The sequence below is a fragment of the Liolophura sinensis genome, chromosome 1 (assembly GCF_032854445.1).
Source record: "Liolophura sinensis isolate JHLJ2023 chromosome 1, CUHK_Ljap_v2, whole genome shotgun sequence".
NCBI classification, from domain to species: Eukaryota; Metazoa; Mollusca; class Polyplacophora; order Chitonida; family Chitonidae; genus Liolophura; species Liolophura sinensis.
The window spans coordinates 20,921,578-20,941,568 of record NC_088295.1 but is presented as its reverse complement, the minus strand read 5'-3'; the positions used below and the strand labels follow the sequence as shown (position 1 = coordinate 20,941,568).

The 19,991-nt window shown below is 37.5% G+C and overlaps 1 protein-coding gene across 1 annotated transcript; it reads left to right on the top strand.

Annotated features, from left to right (window-relative positions):
• Positions 1 to 8,930: 8,930 nt before the first annotated feature.
• LOC135470157 (heterochromatin protein 1-binding protein 3-like) lies at positions 8,931 to 19,487 on the top strand. The gene is made up of 10 exons (XM_064748977.1): positions 8,931 to 9,555; positions 10,333 to 10,456; positions 11,301 to 11,465; positions 11,599 to 11,730; positions 13,219 to 13,425; positions 13,782 to 13,863; positions 14,737 to 14,914; positions 15,089 to 15,201; positions 15,874 to 16,051; positions 16,877 to 19,487. Exons 1-10 carry the CDS (start codon positions 9,311 to 9,313, stop codon positions 18,024 to 18,026), a joined length of 2,574 nt encoding a protein of 857 aa, XP_064605047.1. The 5' UTR covers positions 8,931 to 9,310; the 3' UTR covers positions 18,027 to 19,487.
• The last annotated feature ends 504 nt before the right edge of the window (positions 19,488 to 19,991 follow it).

Genomic DNA, 19,991 nt, shown 5'->3' with positions numbered 1-19,991 from the left:
GATTTAATTGCTAGTAAAAGACGAATTTTTGCTTGGTCAGCTTCAGTGCTTCATACCACATTGCCAGCCTGATGATAATAGTACAGTGTACTAGTCTGTGACATATGCGAAGCTTCCACAGAAGAATATTGCTTGATTCAATTGGGAACTCATAAAATTCCTTCCTGTCTGTATCAAGATGGTCCAAAGTATTAATTCTTTCCTTGATTACATCATAGTTATCGGTGTATGTATGCTAATCAAACATATAGGAAGTACACATACACTGCAACATCACAGGAGAAAGATGTGTTTTTCTGTCATTTGGACCTTCTGTGTAACTCATCCTCGAGTCTCCCATTGAATCAAATTCATTGTCCTGATCACATTAATGAATAAATAAAAGAAACGAGATTTAAAACAACATTCACTGAAGATATATAATTCAGTCTCCTGAAAGATGAGTTGATCCAGTTAGTGTGTACCCAAGAAAAAATTCATCTCTATAGACTCAATTGCCCAGACCACCGCACTTAGTGTAGGGGTTGCATCCAGAAAAGAATAGAGCTATGTAAATTCAAGGCTATCCGATTCAATCTCCAGTTCATTGCACTTTTATCTCCCTCAAGCACCCGTGAAAATCGTGTTCTGTTAGTGTTAGATCTACTCTCCAACTTTGAATTGAACGTATACGGGGTTGGCTGTATAGAAAACTGGATGAAACTGATGCGTGGCAAAGGCATTACATTGCGAACGGATAATGTACGCAGATACACATAAACCTGGCCGCCGTCATATAGGTGAAAAACTTATCTGAGCCCTACAGTTATCATCTGTAAATGAGTTAAGTCTGCGCAAAATGCATGGTTTGCGGAGAACACAGTCACCAAAATGGTTCGGGGAAGAAATACGTACACACTTAGATACTCAGTTTTGAAGTTATCAACACAGAAAAGAATACTAGGTTCTGTAGATTCAGAGGAAATCGATTCACATGAAGTACTTTATGCCAGATAGTTGTTGATCTGACTGCACTAACGTGGAAATTAAACGGCCTTTATGTGTTTTTTTCTTTTGGTAAGACAATAAATGCACCATGTGTGTGAAATTTCACAACCCTCTTTACATCAATACACCAATTTGAACAACTGTCATGTGTTTATATATAGGCATTCAGTCGTAGTTGAACTACTTTCACGATGAAAACATCTTAACCTATTAATTATATAAAAGTAAATGCGATTGATATTTGTACGCGGGTCAGCAGTATGCTCATTTACTTAGTCATCTTTGGAAATGGACAATATACACTGAATATCGATCCTTTTTACAAATATTTTTAGAACTTTTCATTTCTGAGAATGACTTTTTAAAAGTTAATTAAAACTGTTTAAAAAGTATACATGGCCAAATATAGGCATTTTTCAGGAGTAAAAAATAGTTTATTCTTTGAAATTAAATGAGTTTTGTGTTTATAAGCATATCTTTGTGTTTGTATAATGCCAATATCTCCAGTTAAGATGGCAATGTTTATGATGAGCTTTCTGTACATTTAACGCCTTGCTCCGAATGAGAAAGACTCCCTGCATGCAATAATGGCCACCACACGATGACTAGTAGCCTATTCCGTTGCCTTGAGCATTGTCTTACTCTGCAAAGATGAGGAAGACATTCTCATGTTTTGTCGACTAATATAATACTCGCTACAGTAGACTCCTGTTCACACACACTGTTCATTCGATCTCCCATGTAATAAAAATATCATAACTTAATAACCACCACCAATTTAAAATCATGAGATAGGCTACAAACCGGCTTGATGAAATACAAATGTTTTATTTTCATGATACTTTACATACAGACCATACAACATATTCAATACATACATGTACAGTGCATTTATTTTACGCATTATAGCTATTCATTGCTTTCACAACGTGATAACATATCTAAAATACAACCCTCAATATTTGTTATATTGTTCCAGGTTGTCCCGAAGTTTTGGACGATTTGATTGTCATCATTTGAAGAGTCGGTAATTTGAAGAGTTGATCGGATACCTCCTCTTAGAAAATACTATACTCGTGTATAAGTGATGCATTTCTGGTCGTACATGAAAGCCATGTTTCGCTCACCTGTGATTCTCTGCGGATCCTTTGGTCAATTGGGAACAACCCGTCTTTGCAAAAGTCTAAAACTTGACTATTTGCCGGTACTGCCAGTCTATACAACTTAAAAATATGAACATCTAACATGTTTTCTTTTAAGACAAATTTATTTCAAATTTAACTTTTAAAGCGATAAATGATAACTAGACTAACTGAGACGGTTAGATTCGAATGAATTAATGGGATAAAATATCAGGAGTACCATTTTTTGAGAGTGAGTAGAGGTGTTAACGATTGACATGCACTATTTTTGCATGAGATGTAATGTTGCAACAGCAGAAAGTGTTCCCTATAATTCGTATCTGCATTGCATTATACCACATGCATGTGTGACGCTTAACATGACATTATTGTAATCAAGTTATAAGTTATGGCGGTACATCGTGCTGAAACTGTTAAAGAAACTTTAATAGAAATTGGTAATGGAAAAATGGAAATAGGTGGTGATCGACCATAAAAAAACTAACCTCGATCAGGTCGATGTAGAACATTACCTAATATCGTTACATCAACAAATTTTAGACGAAATTCATCGGTTCAGTGATTCAACACAGTTCGGTTTATGCACTTATTTACTTCTATATTTGACTGTTGTTCAACACCACTTTCAAGAAATCTTCACATGTTCGATGGCGGCCAGTTTTGTCGACAAAAGTTACGACAAACCTTATCATCTGTGACTCGCATATTTATCCTTATAAAACTTATATGAAAATGCCACTTCTAGAACACATGCAATATCTCTGAAAGACCTGACTAGTTCTCCGCCTATCAAACTTAATACTCATCACACTGGAGCATATATAAGGAAATATATATCATGGAGAAATCTTAACTCTAGACATGTTTTGAATGCTACGGCGAAGATTGGAGTAAATGAATGACTGATGTTGAACGCCGCCACATGACAATATTTCAGTCATATCGTGGCGAAGGTGTGTAAGAAATGAATGTAGCCCCCCCCCCACCTCCCGGACATTTTGCAATCCGGACAACAACGGGATATACCAGAGTGTACTCTGATCACTTCACTGCTGAGATCGGCCCGTGTCGAGGTGATCAAAATAACGTCCCTTCAGAGCATCTTGTCCAGAAAGAAAATGATCGAGTCCTAAAACCAAGGAAGCCTCCGACGGATCGAAGTAGCCCGTGAAAGAAACTGTCTTGACGTGGTGGGATTGGTTCTAGGTTTTTTTAAAATTAAGCTCGTCAAAACAAGCCGTGTTGTGTACAAAGTATGACACTGGTCAATGATTCTGCAAATGTGTGTCTGTGGGATATTTTGTTTTTGATTCTGGTAAATATAAAAAAGAAGAAAGAAAAACATCTTTGGTGAAATAAGTTACTTTCTGACGCTAATACATTAGTAAACTGGCACTTATTTAATCATGATACAGCTCAGATATATGGGTATTTTTTATATGGGTTCTCCTGTTTATAGGTAACATTCTAGGGCATTGTGGTAATTTCCATTCAAAAGTCACAAGTTCAAATCCCATCTTAGCTTATTTTCCCCTGCTATCACCAGTAGCTTGCCTAGGAGAAGTGATAAAATAATAGTAAACCCATATGAATAAGAAATAATTTGGGTAAATATTAGGAAATTATATATGTGACTGTAATAATCTATTTATATTTTTCAGTTTCTGTACCAACCCAGATTCAGCAAGACGTCATCCTACACAAGCAGGAATAGAGATTCAAACAGATTGTGCCACCACTGATGAATGTGTGACCGCTCTTCGCCTGGAGATATCAATTGCAGATATACAAGACTCAGCTGAAAGTATACAATTTTATACTGGTTTACCAAATTATAAAACTCTAAAGGTGCTGTTTGACACACTGTTGAATATGGAATCGAAGAAGAAAATGATGTGACTGGCTTAAAGCATTTAAGAAGTGGATAGTATTTACGCGAACGGCCATGGACACTATGATATATCTACCATCTTTACAAACATTGCAGAGAAAAGTACCTGCCTGTTTTCAAAGCTTTAGTGACACAAGAATCGTTCTGGATTGTACTGAAATATTTATTCAGTTATTTTAGTCAGTTAATTTATTATAACACCTTCTTCTTTAGAGAAAACGAACCAGACTTACTCACACTAGAAATCACATAACAGTTCTTGTTGGCATCACAATGACAGGAGCAGTGTGCTTTTGTTTCCAAACTTTGAGAAGGCTCAGCCTTTCAAGAGAGAATGGACTTAAACTTGGCGATGCTGTAATGGTGGACAAAGGCTTTGTTAATCTCAGATCTGAACTAAACCAAATGCATGTTAAATTGTATTGTCCACCACAAAGGAAATAAGCAGTTCACTAAAGAACTAGTGGAAATGACTTGCCGCATTGCTTCAGCACAAATCCATGTGAAGAGAAAGATAGAGCAAATAAAGAATATCAGGCTTCTTCAGGGAAGTTTGCCCCTTGCTTTAAATTCATTGGCTGACGACATTGTTTGTTTGTTCTGAACTCACTAATTTACTCCCCCTTTTAGTTAATGCTTGAATCAGGTACTTGAATCTCTTTTACCTTCATCTTCCACACCACATGGCTTCATACTGGTGATTATGTCCGGCCTTTCTCTGACTGTTATGGTAACTAAATTGCCGGTATGTACAATGTGTCTACTTTATGTACTGTATTTGTTGGGGCATATATTGTGTTCACCTGGCCTCTTAACTGTTTGTTACACTGGCATGAACTCAAAATTGTTTCAGTTTTGCAGTACTAATATTTTAATATACTCATTACAACATATGCACTCTGTTAACGAAGAATATGGATGCAGATGACATGCAGAGCATATTTAAACGATATTAAATTAGTAAACTGATACATTATGCATGTATTTGTTTTTCTTTATTTCATGTTTGAGAGATGTTGAGACCCCGCTTTCACTGTGGGGCCTTCTTGATAATATGGTTACCCGATTGATATTTGTGGAGTTTTCTGACAAAATGGTGTGGATATCAGTAGGTCACATGTGGCAAAGTTTGTCAGTTACTTACCAGAGGTTTTATCAGAAGCACTCTGGTTTCCCCCAAGTACAAAACCGATCACCATCTGATAAGTGAAAAGGGGTGCTGAGCAGGCTGTGGTCTAAGGTTTAGAGGCTCTTGCCTTTCAGTAGGAAGGATATGAGGTGTGGGCTCAAACCCAGCCTTGTACATGGAGTTTGTAGATTATCTGACTCACGCCTTGTGGGTTCTTGGCAACATTAAGCGTTTCATAACACTCATCTAACGTTCTTGGAAGGTCACTTGTCTTCCAGCAATATTTTGTACATTACATTTGACATAACGCTGGCTGCCGTAGTGTAAGTGAAATGTTCTTAAGTATGGTGTAAAATACCAATCAAATAAATAAATGAATAAATTTACATGCCACATATGAAAAATTTAGTCAGTAACTTGCCAAAGGTCGGTGGTTTATGCCAGGTGCTCTGGTTTCATCCAGCCATAAAACTGACCACCATCGAATAAGTGAAATATTCGATATATATATTCAAGTATATAGAAAAGTGAGTATGGCGTTAAGCTACAATTAAATAAATAGGAGTGATCTGTAATATCAGACAAAAGTGTGGCATTCATCATGAAAATTTTATTTATTACAAAATATAACAAATTTCACTTTAAAGACTTTACTGGTGTGATTCATCCATTAATTTTTTGTGACAGAGAGTATTTGTCTTCCAAGATACAATGTACAACTCATCACACACCATCACATTAATAACCCAAAATGGTAGTGATGCTGATCCAAAGCCAGTAATTCAGTCCAAAAAACCATGCTAAACTTCATACAATAGTTATGAGTACATCCACGAACATGTACAACCTAATGCTCCCTGACACACCTTTTCAGAGCTGGAATAACGTTAATGTAAACAGGTTGAAATTTAGGCAACACTTTTAACCAGAACTGCTCATCAAATTTGATTTCAACAATCCTGAGATCCTTCAGTGTGTATAAGACTAATTCACATCTTGAAAGTTTGCAGATTGCCTACTGGCCTTGGATTTGAGTATAATATCTGTGATGCTTCTTTAACATTAGAGAGTTATTTGCATTAATATAACACCAAAATTCTGAGCTTTTACACGCTTCTTCTACAGTACAGATCCTCCATTTATAAGGACACTTCATTTCAATGAAATAAATACCACCACCACACTTAATAACTCCATCAGGACTGGCTCCTAAATATACGCATGAATCACAAAGAAAATGTCCTTTCCTGTACCTCAATATTCTTTTTGTACCTCCAAAGCTGGAATGCTTTGTATCTCTTCTTTGCAATACCCTCATATTTAAGTCCCCACTGGACTGTCCGTGTGACAGATCACTTGGATTTTCTCTAGTGACACGATCAACTAATCTGACAGGTGAAGTTTTTTCTTTTTCTATAAATATCATGAAAGATGGATGCTGTTACCCTGCACTTATGTGCACTGACCCACAAGTTATTTCTATTTTGTCCTCTTGTTCTTACTTCAACTTCTTCCCTAACTGACTTTGGTACATAATTCACAAAATTGGAAAATTCCTGTAATTGAGTGTTTGACATAGCATCCTTTATGTCAAGATATTTGTCTGAAAAGTTTTTATTGTAGATGTTTCATTCTCTTCCACTGCATATACATTTATATCACAACTAGGATAAAAGTCTGTTGACTGTAAATGTGATTCCTGTCAAAGATTATAGCATTCGTAGTCTATATCCTTACACACAGCTTCTCGGAAAATGTCACGTCCTTTTGTTTCAGAGCAATACTCTTCTTATGACCACTTTGTTGTCTTTCCATTCTACCATATTTGATTTTCTTGAGGTCTATTTCATCAACAGTTTTGCTGTCTGTTTCGTTAGGTGCATATTCCAAATGCATGGTTTTGAGGTACATGGCAGTTCCCCATCATCTTATTTTTTGTACGAAGATAAACCTGAATTTCTGCTGTCTTAAAGTTAAGAATGTCCTCAGTCGTACTAGAGCTGGATATTTCCATCGCCAGTGAAGTTTTCACTTTTGTAATTTTCCGCCACAACGAAACAGCAGCACTGGAAATGACCGATCCAAGAACGATAACTCTTTTTTGCGGGAAGAGGGAATAGGACTGAAGAAGTGCAAAAAATTAAAGGCACTACAGTTTTGCAACTTCCTTTTGTACTTAGAGCATATACACAGTTTAAAATTGGAACCTATATGCATTTGGACATGTCGTGATGTTAATCGAAGATACGGTATCCTAGAAGTTAAAACTGAAGTGCCGAGGATAGGACTGCCCCAGTCACGTAAGACTGCCAAGCACCGTGATGTTAAAATAGAAAAAAATGAAATATTTTTTGCAAGATTTGGTAAATATAATTTTCAATCGTGACGTCATGGACGTCACACACTCAGCTATGAGATCACAAATATATTTGCATAAAGGTCGGTGCGCCCCGACGCATGCGCTGTCTGGTGTAAAGCTTCATTGCATCGTTGGAAGGGGTGCTGTTGTGGTGAGATGCAAATAATTTTGATTGGATTTATGCGAAGCTAATGTATATGATTTACAGGATGCGTAACATACGATTGATTGGGTCGCCGTGATCTCCATGTGGTAGAAGCCGGCCGGTGGTCCGGAATTTTGAGAAGACTGGCGGATATTGTTGTGAGTCGATGGGCAACAAAAACTGTGTCAGTGACGCCATGGCTGTCCGTGTGTCTGGATAGCCTGTGGGAGACACCCGATAAAAATCATCAAGTGTTAGCATGAACATGGTCCGAAGCGTGGCCCTTATCCCCGGAAAAGCAATCAGAATACACCCAGGCCACAGTCTTAGGTTATGATGACTGTTGCATCGCGCAAACTACATCGAATGTGAAATGTACACGTACAGTGTACCGTACACAACAAGCTGCCAACACTGTCTGACGGTAACAGTCTTAGCAGGAGCCAGCATGCAGTGATGCTCACTTGATTAACGGTGATGGTCTGGCTTTGCGAAAGAATCAGTTTTTGAATCTCTTGAAATACTCTCCAGTAACTCGGACGGAATGCTAAATAAAACGGTAGTTAACCTGTTATTCTATCTGTCGCCCAAAACTTCACTGGCTGAGAGTGAAACTCTGGACTTTCTTTGGGGCCTGGCTACAATTATAGGACTGAAGCCTTAACGGTTTATATATAACTAAGATAAGCTGTTAACGTTTGCCACAGAATTGTGCTAAGCCTGTCAGGCTTATTTGCATGGCTTCAATTTTGTCTCAAAAGACCATAACTTCTTTCATTAGGACTGTGCTGGCTTAGTGTTGTTTGAGTTTCTTCACTTATAATGTTAAATTCAAACTTGGTGAAGGATTAAGCAGATTGTCTTGGTTTTCAAACAAGTCTCATGCAAATACATGCAAAAGATACCACCTTTAAGTCTTACTTTTACCCCAATCGAACCCCATCCATATACGTGTACAAAGCTGGTGACATTGGTGTTCCACAAAATAGCATAAGGTGTAACCCCTACACGTGGTGGTCATTGTTTCTATATTTCCTTACTTCATTGTGACTCAAGACATCTCAACACAATGCATGTCAGTGTGAGGAATATCATTTGTGTGCAGTACTGTGCCATTACTAAATGACTCTTGGCCCAGTTATTTGAAAGTGTATTAGCTAATACTGGTATTAAGTCAAATTTTATAATGAAGATTTTAGCCAAATTCAGCAGCCAATACAGGTGGCCAAAGTTTAAAGTATAACAGCAGAAGACTTAATTCAGATTTAATATACTGTTGTGCAGTTACTTTTGGGCTAAATACAAAACTGAAGACTTGGTTTATAGTTAAATCTGGTATTGTTATTGTTGTTACAGAATAGGAATGCACTCGTAATTCCCTTTGTTGAGAATAATTAAGGCAAGAGACTGGTTCATTGCAGTTCTTAACGTGTAATTACTGCCTGAAAGATTTGAACAAGCTAGAGACAAGCTCCACAGCACAGGGATGAGCAGGAGGAGGGGCATTTTCAAATACCCATGTTTTACTGGTGGTAATTTTATTCTCCATGCCAGCTTGTGTGGTTAAATAACATTTGACATGCTTGACCTTTGAACATGCTAAAAATAGATGTGTAATAATGAGATATGATTCTTACCTCATCCAGAAGCCAACACCATGCCAAGTGCAATAAGCCTGAAGAAACTGACAGCCAGCAACTGGTCTGCTGAAAATGAGGTGGATAGTACACCTGTAGAGGGGGACACGGCCCAGAGTGACAAACACAGACATGACATAAAGAGTAAGAAGAGGAGTGACCGAGGTGACGGCAGATTATTGACCTCACGTGTTGATGTGGATACGATTCTGGATGCTAAACGTAAAAGAACAGTGCCACTTGCAGAACTGCAGCTAACGGAATGGTGAGAAAATATGTGCTAAATATAAGGTTATCATAAAATGTTGAATCCAGTATGAACATTTATTACTCAGGTCAACCTCTGGATTTAAAGTTGAAATGGGACAAGACTGAAGGTTATGAACACCATAAAAATAATCATAAAACTTACGTACAACTTACATAGAGTGTGTGTGGTGATTGTCATTTGTGCATATTTTAGGCATATAAAATTGATAATCGTCCATGTGTGCATCTGTTTGGTGAGTATATGTCAGTCCATAAGTTAATGATAGGCACTTCACGTTTTGTGGGTTATCATTTCACCTCTCACTCGAAAAGTATTTGTGCTATTCGACTTTCATTGTGCAGTACCCTCTATCTCTTCTTAGCTGCGCATGTTTCAATACTGGAAGTGTTCGTGGTCTGCCTGTGTGTCTTGCACGATGCATGTCTCTGGATATGTTATTAGGTAATTTACTCATATTTTGAAAACCAAAGAAAGGAGGACCCTGGTACTTAGAGGCTACATTGACCCTATGAGAGACTTGTGATTGCTGGGTATAGTTTGGCCCATCGAACATGTAAAAATCTGGTTATTACCGTTAGGCCTCAATATATTTGACTGACTGACTAATTGTCAAACGCCTCAAGAATTTTCCACTTACATGATGGCAGTCATTATTTTGGGTGGAAGAGTTGAATATCTGTGTGATATGCTGTGTGAATCTTATTCAAATACACTGTCTGATTGTAATTCATCTTGTTAAACTAGAGATGTCCATTTTGATGTGTTTTACAGGCTAAAGGAAAACTTTGAACCCATGGAAGATGGGTATCTAAGTGGACGAAAGATGTATGAATTCTACAAACAAAACTGTATTCTTCAAGGGATAAATGTCCTTGAGCTTACCCCCTTCAACAGAGTGAGTAGATGTTTGAGATTCCCTAAGGAAGTTGGATTATGTGGGAAAGGATGTTCTTTGGTTTTGTGAAAATGTAATGTCCCTGAAAGCAATTTCGAAAGAAGATATTGTGAGAGTATGGAAAGTATTGTGGTGTTAATGTTTGATTTAATTTTTCTGTTTGGCTCAAGTAGAAGTAAATTTTTCCATTGTTCCCACATTTACAGACTTTGGATTTATCAGTTTTACATTGTGATCATGTCTGAGCTACATGCATGCAGTGCACCATTTGCAAATGTTTCATTGACTGAAACCCATGTGAAGTCTCCTGGGTGAAAAGGACTGCAGCACCTTGGCCCTTTAGACAAGCTTGGTGACTAGCCTTAGTCTCTCTTGTGCGTGTGTGAACAGAATAGACCCTTCAGTGTTTCTGTTACGGCTGTAAAGAATTATTTCAGAAATACTTTTAAATTAGGATGTTGTATACAAACTGTATTCAGTTTTTGAACTATAGATGAGTTCTCTTATTTGACTGATTTTAAAAATTATCTTTTTTCCTTTTTGTTCTGTTTTAATATGTTATCTTTCTGATATGGAAAGCTGTAACTGTTTCCTGGTTTTAATCTCCTCTCACCATGATATTGCTGACATAACACCAATGTGGCATTAGGCCTTAATCATTCATTCATTATTCTTGAGTTTCTTGAGTATGGTGTAAAACACCAATCAAGTAAATAAAGAAATTCATCCATTCATTCAATCTTTCATTTTATAAAGTGACTTTTTTTTACAGGTATATACACTTCTTCGATGGTCGATCTCTTCCATGTTTACATGTGTTAATAATGATTTTTTCACGCTGCAGCAACTGAGTAACGTTCTTGGAGGAAAAAGGTATCTTATTAAGGAGGGTTCAGACTATAAAGGACTTGTGTCAGAGAAAAAGAAGAAGGAAACAAAGAAGACAGAGTCCTTACATCATAAGATGAAAGACATAATAATTGAAGCTCTGAAAGAAGGGGGCAGTCCTGTATCCTTTTTATAAACTTTGTGTAGAATGTGTTAATCATCCTTCACTCAAGTGGATTATAGTGTATCTAAACTATATAATCTTCATCTGAGGTTTTACACATAGTTGTTAATTCCCTTGACAATTATGACAGAAAAAAGGCTTACGCTTTGTGTGGATCAAGCACTACATCATTGCCAAATATCCAGCTTTGAGACTGGATCTGAGACCAGCCTACCTGAAAGTTGCTCTTGAGAGAGCAGTCAGATTTGGATATGTTGAGCTGGTAAGTACATACATGTATTCTTAGCTCTGAGATTGGTTGGCCATGTATGCAGCTTAGCTTCCACATTAACCACTCTGTGTTGTTATATTCACAAACCTGGAACTTGCTCCTGTCACCTGCGTTGTCCTCAAAGTGTCAAAAGTGTACGTGAATAAGACAGGTTTTCCATAACTTTAAGGTAACTCTGTCACCTCATTATGCGGTCACAAGTAATCCAAATATAACTGACATATCCACGTGGACAGCAGCTGAACTTTGTAAACAACCTTTTTTGAATCCTATGTCTCCATTTCAAGAGCGAACTCCTCTGCTTTTCTAAAAATTAAGATCATTTTCTTTTCACAACATTTGTTTATTTTTTGTTCATTATTATAATCTTTTTTCCAAGCGTAGAGTGCGGCTGACTTAAATTGAAAACGGCGGTCAGCAAAGTTAGGCTTGCTTTTGACATGACAGGTACATTTTTGTTAACAGTGGTGTTATGGATTTCACGGATAACTAGGTGATATGAAGTCAGAATTGCTGTAAGACTAAAGGAAACGAACGTGTACTTTTGTACAATAGAGCTTTGACATGTTGAGGACAGCACGCTCAAAAAGACCGAGTTTTAGATTAGTAAATGGACGAAATGGACACAGATACATTATTTCCAAAAGTTAATCTGGGAAGAATGAAACAGATCTCAGATCTGATCTACCCTGTAAGTGTTGTTGTGACAGGTCTGAACAAGTTTCCTTGGATAGACACTCAGTATCACCCACACTCCCTTCCCAACTAAAGAGGTTTGGTAGATTACCCCAGTCTCACTACTTCTGAGGTCTTGGTGACAATAAGCTTGTGTGGCTATTTTAACATTTTTATGTCAGTTATCTTCCAAGTACAGGGTGTGCATACGTGTATCACACAAGGGAAAGTAAGTTTGTAACTTGCCAAAGTTTGGTGGTTTACCCTCGCAGTCAGATTTAACTCATTATCATAAAAGTGAAAAATTCTTCTGTAACATTGAAATAAATAAATATTTAAGCTGGGGCTGACAGCCAAGTTCCCGTGACATATTGACAGTAGATGTTAAACCGCCTCAGATATAGATTTTAAATTGGGTATGTAGGTTTATATATTAGGGAAACTGGATTCCTGTTGAAACTATGGTTGTTTTAATCAAATTTCTGGTTTCCATCGCAACTGATTGGAAATGGCTCAGTGTCAGTGACAGGATTGCAGTAGAAATCAAACCACTTCCGATAATGATTTCATATTAAAAAAATTTATGTATAGTTTCATGATGAGATCATGGGAAGGTCTGGCAGAAACCTGTGGATGGTTTTTACTAGGCTGTGCCTGGTTTCCTCCAACCGTAATGCTGGCTTCTACCACAATGCTGACTGCTATCATGTGACATCTTATTAATTATGGCGTAAAACACCAATCCAATAAATAAATAAATAAATAACATCGTGGTGATCGAGGTTCATATGTTGTTGTGACCAGGTAAAAGGTATGGGGATGTCCGGATATTACCGCCTGCCAGGTGACTACCCAGAAGATGAGGAGGATGAAAAAAAGAAAAAGAAGAAGAAAACCAAGAAACCAGATGAAGGTGGAAAAGAGAAGGAAGGTGGTGAAAATGGAGTAAAGGACGGGGAGGGCGGCAAAGAAGGCGAGGAAGCGAAAGATGGGCAGACAAAGGAGGAGAAGGTATTACATGATATTCATACTGGTAGAGTGCGTACCTGAGGTAGTACTCCTGTTTTCGTTTAAGTACATCATGCATATGCTGTTATATACCATAGGCCATAGTTCTCCAGAAAGGACCTCCATGACCAAGTGGTTAGCGCGGTAGCTCTTCCCACCATGGTTTTTGACTGCCATCATATAAGTGAATTATTCTAGAGTATTGCGTAAAACATTCAATGAAACAAATAAATAAATTTGTTCTCCAGAATACCAATCACAGTTTTCTTTGATGCAATACCAGGATATCAAAGTGTAGTATGGTACTTAGTAAGTATAGTAGAAAGTATTTAGTAGTATTTGTTGTGTTATTTCTACAGGATGTGAACGGCAAGGGAGAAGAAGGTGCAAGCGAAGAGGAGAAGAAAGACTCCAAAAAGTCTAAGAAGAAAAAACGTTCATGTAATTGATATGTTAGTTTCTCACGATTTATATTCTCTCCTGACAGAGAATGTTTTTGATTGAAAAGGGTTGTTTGATAGGCAAGATGTTCTTTATGAATGACCATGTAGTCTTTTATGGCTCTTATCCCATCAGTATGTTGTTATGCCAAAAGGATAGTGTTCTGTGTCAAACGGCTTCAGGTAAAGGTTTCATATTTTGCATGCAGTTTCATATTGAGGTGAACTAGGTTCTTTTTTAAACTCTGGCTGTTTCCATCAAATTTCTGGTCAAAATACATAAAATTTCAACAGGTTCATACAGCCCTGAAAAATTCTTGGAAGTCGTGAAATTTCTAGGCCTTGAATGTTATGGAATTTATGTGCAGGCCTTTGAATTTCTTGGAAATTCAAATTTCTTTGGATTAAAGTGACAAAAAGATTTTAAACTGCTTGTTTTGGGGTGTCAGGTTCTTGAGGTTTAAGTGGAGCAAGATTTTAATTGGTTGTTATTTTGTTAATGCACAATAGCAGTGCAAAATATTTGCAATTGGCTAAATGATCCAATGTCTGCCAAAATGTGGCCAGAACTACACAGTGTTGAGGGTCAGTTAATCTTGAAAAGGCCCTGGAAAGACTTGGAATTTATCAAGCACATGTATTGTGCTGTATGAACCCTGTTTCAAGTTTCTAAAGCAACCAGCTGAAAATAGCAAAGTACTATTTTCAGGTTTCGGACACAAAAAGCTGTTAAATCCTTCAATGGAACTGTCTCACACTCACTTGTGTAATTTTTATGGCTGTTCATTGACAGTAAGCAACTTTCTGGGTGGATCTGAAATAAAGGAGATTGAATAATTTTCAGTGTCTGATTAAGCTTTTTTCTGTTTAACAGCAAAGAGGAAGCCAAGACCTCGGACTTTTCATGGGGTGTCTCGTCATGTGGACCCAAGGACTATAGATGATGTCTTTCCTATGGCCATGACATTTATGTGTGAGCCCAAAGATGCTTCCAGTTTGAAAATTAAGAAGTACATTCAGAAATACTTCCCATCTGTGGACTTGGAGGCCAAGTGAGTAGCAGCATTGTAGTGGGTTTATGTAGCAACAAGCTTGCTTTATGTATTACTCTTGTACAACCGAATAACTAACTTTTGCTGAGGAATAATCATATAATAAACAGTTAGGGTTGTTTTATTGATGTATGATTGTTGTTTATAAATCTGTAACATGCAGTTTTGTTTTAGTTTTAAGAAGACATTGCTGAATGGTTGTGAGAAAGGACTGTGGGAACAGGTGACTGGTACAGGCTCTTCCGGCTCCTTCAGACTACAGGTGGATGACATCAATCCTCTGAAATGTAAGTTGCCTGCTTACTTCCACTCTACCATGGTCATATCCAGGCAGGTTTTCCTCTGCTCTTCCACCAGAAAAGTCAGTGCTGTGTTTGCACTGAAATTTAATGCAAAGATGGCCATAGTATTTTCAGCCTTCTGAAGTAATTCTGAAAAATATGACCGGTCCATGAGGCCCAATGTTATGATGTACCTGGCAGTTTGGCAGGCCCTACCTGCTGGGTGGTAATTCCACGTAGCCATTTCTGACTTCAGTCAGAATTTGAAATACTACTTAGCAGTCTTCCTGTGGCTCTGGAAACTAAAATGTTGACCATTTCATAAATGGTATCTGATAACAAATGTTACAAATTTACAACCTGCAATACCAAAAGCTTAACATTATGACCAGGTTTTAAATTTTGACTCTGAGTCAGAAATTGCTTTGTGGAATTGGCCCCCAGGCCCTGATTGATTTCATTAAGCCATTATTCTGAGTATGGTGTAAAACTCCGGTGATATAAATATGTTGTGAAATTCACTCATTTGTCTCTTGTCAGTGTGTGTAGGATTGGAAGACATGCAGATATATCTGAGGTGAGCAGAGTATTCTAGTAAATACCTTGTATACCTTGTGATGAATTTCAGTGCTAAAAATTGTTTGTTTGACAGTTAGTTTTTGATTGATGTTTTTGCAGGCACAACACTTGAAGACATGATATGTTTGGCCATTCTGGCTTGCCATGAACCCAAGCAATCTTCAGTCAACCTATTGAAGCAGTACATCATAGAATATCATCCTAATTTCAATATTGATAAACGACCATACCATTTCAAGAGGGCCCTTGAAAAAGCAGAAAGGACTGGCAAGATCATGTAAGTGTCCATAATAATAATACTACATCCTTTAAATTGTTGTTCTCATAAAGTGTGCATTGAGCATGGTGGTTTTGTTAGAAGATTTCTAGTGAGAGGGGAGTGTAATCTATAAAGGTCAGAAAATGGTCAGCCTTCAGTGGTTACGAATACCCAGATGGAGTGGCAAACACAAAGATAGAGAGGTTTGTAAAATATATCTCAAACTACTTTTTCATCAATTGAATATAATAAACATTTTTTGTGAGGAATTTGTGGCAAAATGGCGACACAAGAATCTTCACTAAATCTCTTGCCATCAATGTATTTTGAGCTCCCCAGTATGAAGTACAGTTGGAGCTAATGTCATATCCTGAGTGATGGTGTCCAATAACAATTAAAGGAATGTTAAGGGTTCTGTCCCAAAAGTACTACATGTATTTAGCTCAAGTATGGAAAGAAAATATAGTTGATGTGTTTTGTGCACAGAGTATTGGAATTGCTGAAGATAAATGTGAAATGTAGTATCTTACAATATCATGTGTGTAATGCATGTTAATTATTGTAAATTACAAAATTCAGAACAGCTTCTTTAGTGTATTAGAATCCATTTTAAGGTAATGTTAGGATGGACAGTGGTATCTAAAAAAGGTAATTTATGTACGGAGCTGAAGTTCTGATTTCGTGTGTTTCCTCCAGGTAAGATCTTTGACAGCCGTGCTATCAAATCTATTTTTTGGGAGTAGTTATAATCTGTGCGTTGTCAATCAATAAAAGAACTTTTGTAATCACCTACAGAGATAATGATGTAATGTCTGTCTTTGACCTGGAACTTGTTATTTTCAGACGGCTGTCTGGAATTGGTGGCACAGGAAGCTTTCAGCTGGCTGAGCCATTCACACCCTGTCCAAGCTGGTTGGGAGGTGAGGAGGACAGTGACATTGAGGAGGATATCGAGGAAGTTACTCAAGTACAAGTGGAGCCACTGTATAAAGTACGTCCAAGTAAAAGAAGAGGCATGGGAAGAGTAGCTGCTGCTAAGGGCAGACAGCCAGACTTTATCAGCTACACTTCCCCACACAAATCCACAAAACCAAAGAAACGCAAAAGAAAGGTCAGCTACAAAGAGGAAGATGAGAATGAAAGTGAGGTTGAAGAATCCCCCAAACGCTCTAAATCTAGGACTGAGAAGTCAGCCAGTAAGTCTCGCAGAAGGAAGCTTACATCAGAAAGTGAAGAAGAGTCTGAAGAGGATGATCCTTTGGAATACACACCAAAGAAGACAGCTTCACGAGGTGGGTCCAAATCCTCTAGACAGCAACCTGGGTCCAAAACTATTAACAAGTCTAGTAAGGGTGGAAAATTCAAGCCGAAAGCCAGCACCCCATCTAAGCCAAGCAGGAAAGCACCCATGTTACAAAAGGAAGAGGAGGAAGAAGAAGGTATAGAGGAAAAACCTGCCAAGAAAAGGAAACAGGCGTCCAAGAAAGGCAAATCTCCATCTGGGAAGTCAGCGTCCAAGAGGCGCCGCAAGCTGAAATCTTCACACAGAGAGGGTGAGTTGTCTGATGAGGAGGAACAAGAGCCCAAGTCAAGGTCACCCAGCAAGAAGTCACGTATGGATTACGAGGAAGATGAGGGGGACTCTGAGAGGGAGGAGCAGACGAGGAAGGTAAAGGGGAGCTCTTCCAGGAGAAGGGCACTGTACACCGACTCCGAAGATGAGGGGGAAATAAGAAGAAAAAAGCGAGATAAAAGATATTATGACGAAGATGAAAGTCTGTCTGAGGGAGAAGAATTGCCAGCCAAGCCCAAATCAAGAAAAAGCTCTTCAAAAAAGACGCGTGCAGAACCATTGTACACTTCCTCTGAGGAGGAAGGGGAGGTCACATCCAGACGCAAACTGTATCACTCAGATGATGAGGAAGAAAAGAAAGACAAACCCAGTAAGTCCTCCAAAAAATCCTCCAAAAAAAGCAACAAGAAGCGTCGTTGAACCAGGACGAAATGTACACGTGGCTTGTGTGGCCAAAATGTGTCTGAAGTAATCCGATGGTCAGTGCTGTGACTCAGCAGCCTAAACTCACATGTTGTCATGTTATGCTTTGTGTAGTCTTGATCATATGATGGTCACATTGATTACAGGTGGGAACAGAAAGGTCAGAAAACTTAACGATTGTTAACTGCATAAAACTGTCTTAGTTATATAATTATGTACATAATTACGTACACAATTATGTAGGCAGAGGTTGGATGATAATCTTGTAGATTTTTGATTCATCAACATTAATGTAACTCATTCAAATATCATAAGCAAACAGTGGACTGCAGGACAGATATTGTCAATTTAAACAGGTTACTGTAGCTGCGGTGAAATGTACGGTTTGATTAGGTATAGGTAGCATATGCATGGGTGTGTAAATGTTGTCCATGTGTTAACGTTTACTGCGCAAGCCTTGATGTGCATTTCTTCACCATTTGATCGAGTAACTTTTTATGATGGAAATTTCTTTGTAATGCCTGGTGCTATAGTGAATTCTTTTGAGCATTTTATCTGCTTTTACCATTGATTTTTCTGTTGAATTGTTTCTATCATTCATACACCAAGTTTTAATCTCAAGTTTTTCATTTTATTCATTTCGTTTTTGTCATCAAGATAATCAAACCTGAACATTCTTTCTCTTTTATATCATGTAACTGGAACATACATGTTTTATTATAATTATTATTACTGCTCGACTGCTGGTAGTATGAAAATAGACTTTATTTACAACATGTTCATGGTAACTAGTGTTAGAGGATTCTGTAAAATTCTTACCATAACTGTTGTTGGTATGATCGGTTCTCAACTATTTGTGTGTGTGTGTATGTGTGTATTTGTCAGGTAGGACACCTACATATTGTGTCCATTTCTCGTGTGTCATTATTGTATACACACTACCATTTGACTTGTGCACCAAGATAATACTGTTGGTTAAGATTTTTGTGCTGAAGAGTGTATTTGTGGTACCAGTAAAAGAACTGAATTGTGTAGAATAAGTAATTTTGGACAGAATCATATCATAGTTTGCTGTTTGTTGCATACGCCTTGTGATTTTTTTACCTGGTAACATTACCAGAATATCTTATATCTGCTATGGTTTTTATCAAGTTTACCAACTCTATTGTACTATCATGTCCATGTAAGTCCAGTACTTGTATCAGACATGCCTAAGTCAAGGGGCATAGTTGTCTGTGTTTTGTGTCTGCTTCACTTGGTTTTTACTGTTCAAGAATTGGATTTCAATAGAGGTGGCATAGTTTTGGATCTGACTTGTCAACTCCTGTTATATACAACTTGTAGCTATACGTGTAGTATTGAAGCAGAAATTTTGATTCACATTTTCTGTTAAGATGTAAAGTCTACATCTGAGAAGTCTTATTTACTGGCTTGATACATCAGCACCTATAAATCTAACCAAGTCGTTTGTCTTTTTTTACAGTAATTAAAGGTGGAATATTGCAGCACTTTTCATTTAAAAGAACATACTACCTTTTAATTAAGTATACTTTATCAGTAGGCCATTTCATGATGAATACAAATAAAGTTTTCCTAATTTTTGTACATTTTTCTTTAGTGAATTAAATACAAATAAAGATTGTGCTTCTATAGTGGATTTTTGGACCATATTGCTAAACATCATATTGCGATATTTGCATAAATGTAACTATGTTTTGCAGCTATAAAGAATCTGTTGTCACTTCTTCATCCTACATCCACAATGTTCTTTGCTACTTATTCACTGTGAAAGAAAAAAAAAACAAAAAGAAGAAAAAGACCTAAAAATTATGAAAAGCAAATTTGGAATCTGCATGAATGGCCTCTCTGACAATGTGTACATGATATAAAGGCAACATCCTTTCACTGGAGCACATGAAGCCTCATTCACAGGATATAATGATGCTAATAGAAATAAGACAA